The sequence below is a fragment of the Macaca mulatta genome, chromosome 1 (genome assembly GCF_049350105.2).
Source record: "Macaca mulatta isolate MMU2019108-1 chromosome 1, T2T-MMU8v2.0, whole genome shotgun sequence".
NCBI lineage: Eukaryota > Metazoa > Chordata > Mammalia > Primates > Cercopithecidae > Macaca > Macaca mulatta.
Genome location: NC_133406.1, coordinates 164,219,420 through 164,234,428, shown reverse-complemented (window position 1 = coordinate 164,234,428; position 15,009 = coordinate 164,219,420). Strand labels below are relative to the sequence as shown.

The following is a 15,009-nucleotide window of genomic DNA, read 5'->3' as shown; positions in this document are numbered from 1 at the left end:
ATTCCACTGTCCATACAGAGGCTGTGACCCTGGCCCTGGGAGGATACAGGAACTGCCTTCAGGTTTCTTGACTTCCCTGGGAGAGTCTGGGAAGAGCAAAAAGAACTAATTCCACCAGGTAGTGGTAAGCTGAAAATGCAAAAACAATAAACATTTTGGTCTTTGTCAGACAGTTATGTGGCTTTCCTTAAGTTTGAAGAAGAATCAGGGGGCCTAGCCCAACTATATGAAAGAATATTTTATTGTGTCTTTACCCTGCACTTCATGGCTTCAGCTGTGCTCCTTCTTACTCTAGACTTGACCTTCCACCTGACTCCTTGACAGTCGCTGAAAACTACAAAGCCAAGGGCTTTATCTTTTTACTATCTTAAATCAGTTCCTGCTCTGACAACTCTGGTTTCTCCTGATATGACCCATAATATTGCAGTCACATGGACCCAAAATCTCAGGCATCTCTGAATTTTCCATCAGCCACTTCTGTCCTGTCAGTAGCCCAAGTTCTGTTTCTCCCACCTAAATCAAGTTTCTCACATCTTTATCCACCTTGTTACTTCTTCTGCTTCTGCCCTAGTTTCCATCCTTCATTACGTCTCTCCTAGGCAATTGGGATAGCCTCCTAACTAGTCACTACCTACCTATAGTCTCTCCCTTCTCCAAAGCATCTTAAACACTGATGTTTGATTATAATTCATAACTTTCTTCTTCTTTTCTTTTTTTAAATTATATTTTCAGTTCTGGGATACATGTACAGAACGTGCAGGTTTGTTACATAGGTATACACATGCCATAGTGGTTTGCTGCACCCATCAACTCATCACTTACATTAGGTATTTCTCCTAATGCTATACCTCCCCTAGCCCTCCAGCCCCCAACAGGCCCTGGTATGTGATGTTCCCCTTCCTGTGTCCATGTGTTCTCGGTGTTCAACTCCCATTTATGAGTGAGAACATGTGTTTGGTTTTCCATTCCTGTGTTAGTTTGCTGAGAATGATGGTTTCCAGCTTCATCCATGTCCCTGCAAAGGACATGAAATCTTCCTTTTTTATGGCTGCATAGTATTCCATGGTGTATATGTGCCACAGGTTTTTTTTATCCAGTCTATCATTGATGGGCATTTGGGTTGGTTCCAAGTCTTCGCTATTGTGAATGGTGCTGCAATAAACATACGTGTGCATGTGTCTTTATAGTAGAATGATTTATAATCCTTTGATTGTATACCCAGTAATGCTGGGTATTTGGTATTGCTGGTTCAAATGGTATTTCTGGTTCTACATTCTTGAGGAACCACCACACTGTCTTCCACAATGGTTGAACTAATTTACACTCCCACCAACAGTGTAAAAGCATTCCTATTTCTCCGTGTCCTCTCCAGCATCTGTTGTTTCATGACTTTTTAATGATCGCCATTCTGACTGGTGTGAGATGGTATCTCATTGTAGTTTTGATTTGTACTTCTCTAATGACCAGTAATGATGAGCTTTTTTCCATACGTTTGTTGGCTTCGGCCAAAACAGAGATATAGACCAATGGAACGGAACAGAGGCCTCAGAAATAATGCCACACATCTACAAACATCTGATCTTTGACAAACCTGACAAAAACAAGCAATGGGGAAAGGATTCGCTATTTAACAAATAGTGTTGGGAAAACTGGCTACCCATATGCAGAAAACTGAAACTGGACCCCTTCCTTACTTACACCTTATACAAAAATTTACTCAACATGGATTGAAGACTTAAATGTAAGTCCTAAAACCATAAACACCCTAGAAGAAAACTAGGCAATACCATTCAGGACATAGGCATGGGCAAAGACTTCATGACTAAAACACCAAAAGCAATGGCAACAAAAGCCAAAATAGACAAATGGGATCTAATTAAACTAAAGAGCTTCTGCACAGAAAAGGAAACTATTATCAGAGTGAACAGGCAACCTACAGAATGGGAGAAAGTTTTTGCAATTTCTCCATTGGATGAAGTGCTAATATCCAGAATCTACAAAGAACTTAAACAAATTTGCAAGAAAAAAAACAAATAGCCTCATCAAAAAGTGGGTGAACGATATGAACAGGCACTTCTCAGAGAAAGACATTTATGTGGCCAACTATCCCCTTTAACAAAACAAATAAGCAAACAAAAAAAATTTATTTTGGCTTTCCATCACCTAGCAAACTCAGTATAGATGTATTAGCTTGATATCTGAGGCAATTCAGCATGAAGTTATCATTTGTGTTTCTAGCTTTTACTCCTTCTTTGTGCTCCAGTAGGACAAACTACTGTATGCCTATGAGTAACTCTATGTATTCTCGTCTCCTTGCTGTTTCCTCTATCTGGAAAGCTCTGTTCACACACGTCTATCAGTTAAAACACAGGCATTTTATCAAGCTCAATTTCAAAGACATCTTTGCTTTCTCCCGTGTCAATCAGAGGCAGTTGTTCCTGCTTTTTTTCCATGGCAGCATGTGTAGAGGAATGTTCTGCTCTTGGCATAATTTTTCCCCCCTCTTGTTAGTTTTTTGAATCTTACTTTTGCACATCCTGTAGCACAGGCAGAGTTTCCTACTCATAGAGGGTGCTAGATACAGAAACAGAAGAATGAGTGATAATGATATTGTGTCTACAAGAATATGAACATCCATTCATTCATTTATTTATTCATTCATTTGTTTCACTCAAATGTTCTTTGAATGCCTGTAGTATGTAAGGTACCATATTAAGAGCCTGGGATACGGAGATCAAGAAGACACAGTACATTCCAGTTCTCTAAGAACTCACAAATCCATGTAGGAAAATCACATAAATAATTACACAGTGAAAAAGTACAGTAGAAATGTCTTTAAAGTATGGCAGTGATGGGACTCTACCTCTGTTAGAGTGGGTAGGTTGGGGGTCAAAGCATGGTGGTGAGGAGGGGATTGAGCAACTAGAAAAGATTTCCTGTAGTTGGAAATTTCTGATTTGGGTTTTGCAAACTGAATAGGAGTTTATAAGGAATATAGTGATATAAGGAAGGGTGGAGATGCAATGGAAAAGTTCAAGAAAGCAGCTCTGCTTTCTCTCAGCAGCCCAGCACACTAGGACAATTTGGTCACCAAATAATTATTTTCCATTTCCAGGTAAAATATGCTGAATGACAAAATTGTTCAACCCCTGTGAAAGAAAAAGAGAGGAATAAAGGAACCTCCTTCTGTGACTGCCTTTGGTTGAAAGTCATTCATTCTTCTTTTTGTTTTTTTTTTAATGTTTTGTAGAGAAAGTCTGTGATTGCTGTGAGCTTCATAGCAGCGTTCCTTTTCCTGCTGGTCGTGCGTCTTGTAAATGAAGTGAATTTCCCTTTGCTACTAAACTGCTTTGGACAACCTGGTACAAAGTGGATACCATTCTCCTACACATACAGGCGGCCCCTTCGAACTCACTATGGATACATAAATGTGAAGACACAAGAGGTAAGATCTCAGAGGGTTACCCAGCAGTTGGAGAGTATCCATGGTAACGGCTTTTCTTTAGGAACCAGAGGGCTTCCAACTCACTGAACTTACTCTCTCTGCCCCGGAGAGCTTGCTTGGGTCCCTTACAACATCTTCTGTTTTATTATTCTTAGACATTTACTGACACATGTCTAAATCTGCCACCCCTCCTACATTAAATCTTCTGATTCACTGGTTTCATATGGAGGCAAGGAAGCAATTACTTGTTTTCCTGGTGGTTTGTGGCATAACGTACATATCTCTCCATTTAGAAACTCTGATCAGCAGTTACCAGCTGGAGAACTGGCTAGCTTGATTTCCTGTAGGTCAACCGGTTGGGGAGAGCTCTTTATAGAACTTCAAAAATGCATTTATACTCCTTAAAACTCTGAAATCCTTAGACCTGGACCTAGAAAAGGCCAAGCTGATTTTAAAATTTGCAGTGGCTGCAGAGATAATGGGATTTAAAGAGTTTTCAAATTTAAAGGGGTTAAAATCATGTAAATCCTATAATCACTGAACTTTTAAATCTTTGTAGCCAATTGGTAGTACAGGAGAGGATGGAGGTATATTGACAACTAGAAAGTGCACACTATGCTAGCACTTTTGCAAGCAAGCATTTGTCTCATAAAGTAAAATAAAAATTGAACGTCACAAAATATGTGACATGTATAGAAGTGCTTAATAAAATTGTTTTCACTATTCATTTCTATGGAGTTGGATGAATGCGAGTTTAATATTCATAGACACAAAGTCCAAGCCTGTTTGAAATTGTTGGTAACAAAGATACAAGCTACCAGTGTGTCTACATCACCAGAGAGAGTCTTGGATCAGATCCCATTGAAAGGTCATTTTTTAAAGATAGTAGAGGGTAGAGTCATGCACGGAATGCTACTCCTGTCCTGAGAGTTATTCTTAGCATTCTGGAAGGATGCTAAGCTTGGTCTACCCCCTTTTGTAGGCAATCTCATATCTGTGTCATTGCTTCTGGTTAATTTGATTCTTCAAAAATTGTTTCTGTATCTGCAGGATTTACAGACTTTTATTAGAATTTTATAGTTGAAAAAAGCACCATTAATAACACATACATTCTTAGGATCTTTGATGTTTATCCTTTAATTGGTTTTAAATTAATTTTTTAAAGTGCCTATTGCTTGAATTTGTTGAGTGTCCTAATAAATTGATTACCTATATAAAAATGTATCTCTTTGAGGAGAGTTTGTCTCACTCTCGTCTTTTGTTACTTTTATTTCTGGCTGTCATTTAGTGTTCTATAACCTACTGTATGGTGTTAATCAATTCACAAGTGCCTGTCACAGGCTGAAAATGAAACATGTGACTAAAATGTCTCACGAAGTATTCTCATATGGGAAATCCCGTCAAATATCAAAGACTCTTTCATTTGTTTAAATATTAATGAATTTGATTTTGGAGTGTGAAAGGAAAAACTGACCTATAGATGCAGTTATTTAATTAGTTCTATTAACTGGACTATCTTTGAAATTATTTTGATGTAGTTTTTAATGCAGTGATTTTACAAAAGAATATTGAATATTATTTTGCTCTTGCAAAGGTTATTTCTTAGGAAGTTACTGGAAAGAATTTGGGCTTTGGAAGCATACAGGCCTGGTTTGAGAGTCAGTTCTAACACTTAACGAACTTAAGCAGTATATTTGCTTTTGGGTAACTTCCTTAACCTCAGAGCCTCAATTTCCTTATTTGCAAAATAAGAATAACAACACTAGCCTAGCAAAATTATTTTGAGGATAAAATAGGTCAAAGTATATGAGGTTCCCAGCTTCAAATTGCTATTCAATGAATGAATTTCTTTTGCTTTCTCTGTATGTTCCAGTATGGCATGAAGTGTTCAGTATGAATAATATCAAATTATCAAAATCCAGAGGACCAGAATTTATATGTACATTTTAAAGATCCTGGACTTGGGGGAATAAACACATGTAGGGGTTCTCAATCTCATTAGTAATCATGGTTTTACAAATTAAAACCACAGTGAGAAAGAAATTTAAAAATCACAAGGAGATACTAATACACACAAAATGCCAGATTGGCAAAAAATTAAGAAGTCTGACAATACCAAGTGTTGGTGAGGATGTGGAACAACAGATACTATTGCATACGTGTAGTGGGAGTAAAAATTGTAATACCCACTTTGGAAAAAAACATCTCCACTGTTGTATTGAGCAAAGTTGAAGATTTACATACTGCATGCCCAAGCATTTCTAGCTGTGGATATCTACACTAGAGGTGCTCATGAACCCGTGCGCCGGAAGGCATGGACAGAACATGTAGCAGCATTTTTCCTAGTAGCCAGAACCTAGAATATACTTAAATATTGATGAGTAGGAGAATGAGTTAAAGTCGTGCTGTATACACTGGAATACCATACAGCAATGACGATGAAGAAACTGCGAATATATGTGACCACATGGAAGATAAAGCAAAGTACACAATATGATTCCATTTATGGGTCACAAGAAGAGACGAAACTAAATTATGTTGCTTAGGGACATATACAGCGGTAAACTAAAAAAAGGGAAAAAAAAGCAAGGAAATTATTATCATGAAAGGGGGTCTAGCAGTTACCTCTGAGAGGAGTGGGCAGTTTGTGATCAGAATGGGTTTCTGGGGATTTAGCAATATACTATTTCTTGATCCTGTCGGAGGTTACACAGATGTTTACGGTCCATTTATTAAGTATAAATTTATACTTTTTGGACTTGTATGTCTATTTTATTAAAAAATTAAAAATATATTCTGATCCCAGGAAGGATGTTTATTTACCATTTACCATGGGTAAGAAATCATATAAGGCAATTCACCTAATTCAGCAGCAGGAAATAACTAAAAAGAAGCAATGGGATATTAAGCTATCTAAAGCAAACTAGGAATATTTGAAATAAGCAATTTGATTTTATATAAAGACTAACAGACACATAGGCAACTTATTTCTCTAGTTCTGATCTATGCATGATAGACCCCATATTGCAACATGAATGTAGGTGCTGGGGCAGAAAATTTTGCATGAAAGTTGAAAATATTAGAACACTCAAAGAGAATGACAGATTTTCAAGTAGTTCTAGGCTAAATTGGGAAGAAATTAAAATTTTGTGACTTTTTACCACCCTTCTCATTGATTTCATCCTTTGTTCTGACAGTCCCACCCCTACCACCATGTCTGTGCCATGCTCTTACTCCCAAATGATTGTGCGTTGGTTCTCACCATAATGTCCTCAGGTGCAATCTGTTGCAGAAATGTTCCATTAAATAAGAGACACAGTTTGATAAAGCTTTCAAGAGCCAAAGTAATATAGCTGAAAAGATAGGTGGTGAGTTCAATGTTCTAGGGCAAATAGCTTAAATAGTGACCACAAAACCATGCTTCAGAGATTATCACACACTATGTCCCTATTCATTCTATTCTAATCCTGAGAAGGTCAATAGGTTTAGCTGAACTGAGTCAGGTGATCACCAAGCTGATCCACTTATTTCAAGATCTTGGGCCTTAAAGTTTTCTCAGAAGTTTCTTTCCCCTTAAATGCATATGCTTTCTGGAAATTACTAAACTTCTTAGTATTTTTTTTTAAATATGCAGGCACGCCAGCAGTGATTTCCAGACCTAGAGCATCTGCAAACAATGACTATTGATGATGGTTTTATTGACTGATGTTCCAGCTTGGCCAGAATTTGCTGTAACTAGACATAGATTTTATGAGCTAAAATGAGTACAAGAAAGAACGTCTCTTCACTACTGTCTAAAGAAAAGTGGAGCGGGAGGCAGCAGAATTAGGTCAAACATCTAGTGGACACTGTGGAGTGTAGGGTTGCTTAGGAGCAAAATCTGATTCTTTAGTTATCTTTTAAAAATAGATGACTCTGGTCCCTTTGGATTGGCACAACTGAAAATATAGGTGGTTTGTGAAGCTATGACAGCCTGTCCGGAAGGTCACACATATAGTAAATTATACCCAGTTTAAGCTCTGCTTCATTTTATCAATTGATCTGGTTTTTTCTTTTTTTTAAATCATCTGTTCCCAGGGGAAATACAAAAATTAAAAGTAAAAGGAACACAGGAGAGATGTGGTTTTGCTTACATGTCAAGTTGTTTATTTTTTTCCCTGATATAGACCCATAAAAAGGAACAAGTGAAAACTGTGATGACTATTATAAAGGAGTTAAATAGAAAGATCAAAATATTCCTCCCACTGTAATAATGATGATCTAAATATAACAGAGTTGGTGATTGGCTTTAACTCTTTACCCAGTCTCCCCTTCACTTTCAACCAGTGCAAACTAAGGTTCTTTTCTATGGGGGAGGGGAAGTCTTGAGAAGCAGGAAGGAAAACTGAGTGCCAACTAACTGGGTGAGTGCTGAAATTCTGAAAGTCTTCGCTGGTCACAGAGCCCCAAATTCCTCATCAACACATGTTTAAGCTGATAGCAACCATGATGTCAAACCAAAGCTTGGATCAGAGTGATTTAGATTTTGCAACAGACCCTGCCCTCACCTCCCTGCTGTATCATTACTGTGTCTATAATGCAATCCTCCATTTTAAAAATGACAGTATGAAGATTCCAACTATAGCATTATGGCAGAATTACTGTATTATCAACTGACTTTGGATATGGTAAAAAGCATATGTCACCCATGTGTTTTTCCAGAAAAAAATTAGAAACATATTCATGCTTGACAATACCCTAAAACCCTATTTTCTCCTTGACATAAATACTATTTATTTTAAATTATTAATTGTAGCAGACAGAGAAAGTATAAAGGACTAAGGTAGTCTAGGGCTTGGTTCAAGGTAATCTTGCTTTCTCTTGTTGAGATCATGGCAGATTTTTGGGAAAAAGGAGAAAATGAACTTCAGGCTAGGTTCTATTTGTAGTTGCCTATCATGGACTCTGTCATTGTGTTGTCTTTTTTGTTGTGTGACCTGGTGTGAAGACGTTGCTCAGAGCAAGCAACCTGCAGTTTATTTGCAGTTACTGCTAGATGAAAGGATCCAGCTCGGGTGATCAATAGGATGCCAAGGCCAGATCTTTCTGGTAATCAGTGAGGGTGACAGATGTCTTCCTCAGATCTGATAGGATCTTCCCCTTAAGATGCTGGGGCTACAGAGGATTTCTGGTATTTGGGGAAGAGTGCCCTTTCCCTGGGTGCCTGAAATGTGCCAAGTGGAGAGGTACAAGATTTCCACAACACAGGAAGCAAGTGCAGGGCTGCTTACTGACTTACTCGACAATTTAATGAGGCTGAAGTATGCCTCTTTAAAAAATGAGAACGTTTTAAAACCTCGAGTAGACTAAATAGGAATATTTAGGATCAGTTGCTGTGACAGACAGGCCGCACTAGCCTAATTAAAGATGTGCATAACATATTGATGTTGCAATAGAATTTCCCAAATTATGGTTATAGTAACAATTAAGGAAGAGAGCTGACTTTCTTGGCGATAAAAGCACACACTCCACACATTTAAATAAATGTACACATGTAACTAAAGCTGACATGAATAGGTTTTCTATATTTGGTAATAGAGGCTTTGGGTTTTACATAAGTATACTGAGAGCAATTATATGCAAATGTATGTTCCAAAAGTTTTAAACTGATCAGTTTAATTGTTAATTAAAATCCGAACATTCCCATTTATGTAATCGTAAAGCAAAATAAAATTTGACTATTAAATTGTTATAGAAAAGGAAACAGCTAAATTAATATATAATAAATCAAAACGTTGTGACTTTTTACCACCCTCCTCATTGATTTCATCCTTTGTTCTGACAGCCCCACCCCTACCACCATATCTGTGCCATGCTCTTACTCCCAAATGAATTTGACATGTCCATATTGGATTTGTCATTTTAAGGATAACTTATCATTTTTCCCAAGTATGAAAGGATGTATTTTTTGAGTGGAGAAGAGATGACTATGTTTCTCAGTCTGGTGGTGAAATAGCAACTCTCAATCAATGACCACATCTCAAGACAATCTATGATTGAGTGCCAAATGAGAAGGACAGATGCCACTGTGGGTTGGAATAATTTCAGGAAGTTTTTGTGGGAGACATGTGCTTTGGAGAAGGATTTGGATGGGACAGAGGAAGAAGAGAAAGTAGAGTTGGGTAAAAAAGCAAAGGTTCAGAATATGTATTGTGCATTTTCCTTCAGTCCCTGCAACTTCCAGTAGGCCAAGGACACTACATGGAAAGCTACAGTAAAACCCTAATGTCTATGCTGGTAATCATCATTGCCTTACACTTGGTGGATCCATTTCATACCTTTCTCTGGATTCAATACCTTTAGTCCTAATCATATGGCTCTTCTTTTTGTTTGGCTCGTTACCTAGTCTTGGAGTGCTATTACCTTGGTCCTACTGCCCTGCATACTATGTAGGGGGTCACTTCTAACAATGCTTCCCTCTGTGTACCCCTGACATGGGCACAACTCAGCATTTCCAAGAGGCCCCTGAAGTAGTGCCCAGGCCTCTGTGATCCTCTGACTTCCAGAGAAGGAAATCAGGCACATGTACAGGGAATACATAGGTCAATCTGGCTGGAACTAACTTACTCTGGAGTACAGAAGAAGATAGAAAAGGCATTCATTGGGTAATTATCTAAAAATGTGAGTGGGATTATGGAAAGACTACACTCCTATGTAGACATAGGAGTAATACATACATGCAATATATATATCCATTCATAGTTATGAATCAGTATGTACAAATATATGGAAAATACATACTTGTATGCATGCATGCAACATACACATGCACACATGTTCACAGATCAAGTTCCAGCTGCTTAAATACAAACATACATAGAATATATACAATATACTATGTTACACATTAAAATGGTATGTAAAATGGTGTGTAAATGGTGTAAAATGGTATACACACACACACACCATTATATATATATATAATTAGGTAGGTATATATTGTGCCTCTTGTGGTTGTCTACTCTCCACTTTCCCTTTATTAGAAAAGGTGGCCCTTTCTTTTGACCACAAGAGTGAGCAGAAAAGTCAGGCTAGTGATTGGTCAATCAAGTGATTGGTTGAGAGGTGGGCACATGGCCCAAGGTAAGCCATTCTGAAGCCTTCTCAAATGTTATTGTTTTTCTGGGGAACACTGGCAGGAAAGGCCCCCTTTTCTCTGGTGGTAAAGCTGTTGGGATGTGATTCTCTGGATGTCAGTAGCCGTGTTCCCAGAAGAGAATGAGACAAAGACACTGAGAGAAGCGGAAACAAGTTGCAAGGCTAATGTAAAGACCCAGACAACACTTCAGGTTCCAAGCTCAATTCTTGAAGGCAACCTCCCCTCCCAGCCCCCGTGGTTTGGGTGTATAAGCCAATATATTTGTCTGCTTTTTACTATTATTGGTTTGAACTGTTTTTGTCACTTGCAACCAAAAAAGTCCTAGCTGATATATTGTAGTTATTTTACAGCCACCACCACCAAATGTTCAGTAACTCATCTTTAAACAAGGTGCCACCTGAAGGAGGAGAGAAGTGCTCTTTCCAAATCTGCAGTCTCAAACCTGCTGAGGGGCCAAACACAAGTCACATCCATTAGTCAGTTCAGGTGTCTGCAAGGGGTGAACGCTGTCTTTCTGCTTAGGAACATATTGCTTAGTAAACTAGCTTATCCTTTTGTGGTAGAAAAATGAAGGTCAATTTCCCAAGGTTATAATTCCAGAAAATGGCTGGACAAGACTGATTGCTACCTGAATTGCTAGTCATACTCAACTGATAAATCATGTAGTTTTATTATAATTGTTAGTTGAAACTTTCTCTATTGCTGTGAGGCATCAGTAGTCAAACTAGATTGATTTTCACTTTACAAATCACATTTTTGATTGATGAAAAATCCATTATTATCATAGGTTTTCATGTAGTAATTAGTTCCCCAGGTAGGTAGAAAAGCCCCCATTTGCCAACTATCTTGTTAACACACTTGAAAGGGGCCTATTAGAAATTCAAATATCAAATTACCTCATTTGTGACAAGCAAAGGAAAACAAAACAGTGTATCTGTCACAAATACCTTGATTTGAGGGTTGAAAAAGATGATAGAACTCATGTCCTGATGGAGAGAGTTTTTCTTTTTTACTTTTTTTTTTTTTTTTTTTTGAGACGGAGTCTCGCTCTGTCGCCCAGGCTGGAGTGCAGTGGCGTGATCTCGGCTCACTGCAAGCTCCGCCTCCTGGGTTTACGCCATTCTCCTGCCTCAGCCTCCCGAGTAGCTGGGACTACAGGCGCCCACAACCGCGCCCGGCTAATTTTTTGTGTATTTTTAGTAGAGACGGGGTTTCACCGTGGTCTCGATCTCCTGACCCTGTGATCCGCCCGCCTCGGCCTCCCAAAGTGCTGGGATTACAGGCGTGAGCCACCGCGCCCGGCGGAGAGAGTTTTTCTATAGCTCTTCTCAAGCTGATGGCCTGGCAGAGTGACCAGCGCAAAAAGCTTTCATCAAATGACAATTAGTACTAACCGTAAATGTTAGTCAATCACCAAATATTTTAACAAGTGCTTATTCTGTTCCAGACATTGTGCTAAGGATCAGCAATGAACTGTAATTTAAAGAAGTGTTAAAATTGGGGTTCACCAAAGAAGAAAACAACATGGACCCAAGTTAGGAGTGTCCTGGAACAATACCACCTAGAAGGTGTTTGCATTGCAGCCTGTAATGATGATGGCTGAGTAACCATCTTACACAAGAGATTCATTTCACTGTTCTTAAGAATAGTGAACATTCAAGTAATTTCAATTAAACAGTTATATTCAATGTCTAAAAGGTAATTTATCACTAAGTAGATAGTATCAAATTGTGAGTTCTCATTTTTCAGAGTAGCCTTACAAAGGCTTATTCACAAAAGAAAGATAGCCATTCAAAAATAACTATATGCTTTTATATCAAATGTTATCTACCACCCCCCCAACTGCCCCAAGTTTAGGAAATGGTATATCTGGTTAACTGAGTCATCTAATAGGCATTTGCCTAATAGGCATTTGCCAAGTATTTAATAGATTATTTATTTGTTTATTTATTGAGATGGAGTCTCGCTCTGTCACTTAGGCTGGGGTTCAGTGGTGTGATCTTGGCTCACTGCAACCTCCGCCTCCTGGGCTCAAGCGATTCTCCTGCCTCAGCCTCCAGAGTAGCTGGGATTACAGGCACCTGCCACCACACCCAGCTAATTTTTGTATTTTTAGTAGAGATGGGATTTCACCATGTTGGTTAGGCTGGTCTCGAACTCTTGACCTCAGGTGATCTGCCTGCCTGGGTCTCCCAAAGTGCTGGGACTACATGAGCCACCATGCCCAACCTAGATTATTGATTTCAAAGGAAAATGAAACCAAGAGTTTTGGTCTGGCAATACATGGACTAAGATAACATGACAGCCCTCCTGTTGTAACACCATGACATGCTAGATAAAACTGGATGCATTATTTAATGCCCAGCTGGCCTTGATAGAATGGAGGAAAATCTTCACTTATCAGAAGCTGAGAAGGAATGGAAAGAGAAGTAAGCATGAAATCTGCAGGTGTGGCTTCCGTGGGGTTCATCAAATCAGTAACTGAGGGGATTGGGTAGTATTGGCCCTACTGGTCAGAAAGTGAGGCCTGGGCCCAGAAAAGGCAAAAAGTGAGACCTACTCTCACACATACCCACCCACAGCTGGGCCTTTAGAAGCTCTACTCTAGCAAAAGGATACACTAGGAAACACAAACACACACACATGTAAAAAATCAAACAGAAGAAAAAAAAAAGCTTATTTATATATTTGGTCTTCGGGTAACAAAAAAATTATCTCTGGAAATTCATTTGGTCTTTGGGTAACAAGAAAATTATCCATGGAAATTCGTGATGCTAGACTTGTACCCTAGTGGTCTTACAGTTTGAATTTTACTTCTTACATTTTCTAGGAACCCTGCAAACTGACAAATCTATCAAAGACTGATCTCCATTTAATGACCAGTCAGGGCTGGGGCATTAAAAACTCCTCTAGAGAGTATTCACACAATCTAGACACAAGATATTCTTAAAATGCACCATTTAGAATGGCGATCATTAAAAAGTCAGGAAACAACAGGTGCTGGAGAGGATGTGGAGAAATAGGAACGCTTTTACACTGTTGGTGGGATTGTAAACTAGTTCAACCATTATGGAAAACAGTATGGCGATTCCTCAAGGATCTAGAACTAGATGTACCATATGACCCAGCCATCCCATTACTGGGTATATACCCAAAGGATTATAAATTATGCTGCTATAAAGACACATGCACACGTATGTTTATTGCAGCACTATTCACAATAGCAAAGACTTGGAATCAACCCAAATGTCCATCAGTGACAGATTGGATTAAGAAAATGTGGCACATATACACCATGGAATACTATGCAGCCATAAAAAAGGATGAGTTTGTGTCCTTTGTAGGGACATGGATGCAGCTGGAAACCATCATTCTTAGCAAACTATCACAAGAACAGAAAACCAAACACCGCATGTTCTCACTCATAGGTGGGAACTGAACAATGAGATCACTTGGACTCAGGAAGGGGAACATCACACACAGGGGCCTATCATGGGGAGGGGGGAGGGGGGAGGGATTGCATTGGGAGTTATACCTGATGTAAATGACGAGTTGATGGGTGCAGCACAGCAACATGGCACAAGTATACATATGTAACAAACCTGCACGTTATGCACATGTACCCTACAACTTAAAGTATAATAATAATAAATAAATTAAAAAAAAAAGAATTATAGAATGGACAAGGAAACAGCCTATTTATTGTAATTAGTCATGTTTTGCTACAAAAATATTACTGTTTGATTACAGTGTGTTTAGCTATACCCTGCTGTGGTGTTTCATAATATGTGTATTTGTGTATTTGCTCTGTTGGCTTCTTCAAATATGAACATTTACAAATCCCAAAGTATACCTGATTCAAATGATTTTGGATAAGCAATTGTGGGCCTGTGTCAAACACAGACTATAAAAATGATTAAGAATGAATAAAATATGTGGGAAGCAAAGTTCTAGCAAAAATAAAATATCTCTGAAAAAGAATTGAAGATAATGACTAGAAATAAATAAATAAAATTGTAATACCTCAGTGGTTAGGTTAAATGACAGTCACTGTGTTAAATATTTTATGTGCCATTTTCTCTTTTAGCTTTTATGGAGTACATACTATTTTACTGATTTAACTAATTTTTCAAGACCCCAAAGTATTGATTCTATGCTAGTGTCTTTTATTGTCCTGTGTGGCAAAACAAGAACCTAAGATTATCCTAGTCAACAAATTCCTTTAAATGGTTTCACAGAGTGTCTGCCAATTCATGAAGTCAGTAAGTTCATGGGATCCCATTTGTTGAATTTACTACGTGCAACACATTGTGCTAGGCGCTGAAATTATGAAAAAGAAAACACTTTTTGCCTAGGAATAAATAAACTTTTTTGTAATATTAAATGCTAATAAGGAAGGTAGAATAACATGTAAAATATTATTTTA

General features: G+C 38.3%; 1 protein-coding gene across 3 annotated transcripts in view; it reads left to right on the top strand.

Moving 5' to 3' along the window:
* Positions 1 to 15,009, top strand: part of ST6GALNAC3 (ST6 N-acetylgalactosaminide alpha-2,6-sialyltransferase 3) — a 555,981-nt gene that overhangs the window by 234,290 nt on the left and 306,682 nt on the right. For all 3 annotated transcript variants that reach the window (NM_001261629.1, XM_028843747.2, XM_077990332.1), the window contains 1 exon segment: positions 3,251 to 3,445. In NM_001261629.1, the coding sequence (NP_001248558.1) occupies positions 3,251 to 3,445 (195 nt within the window).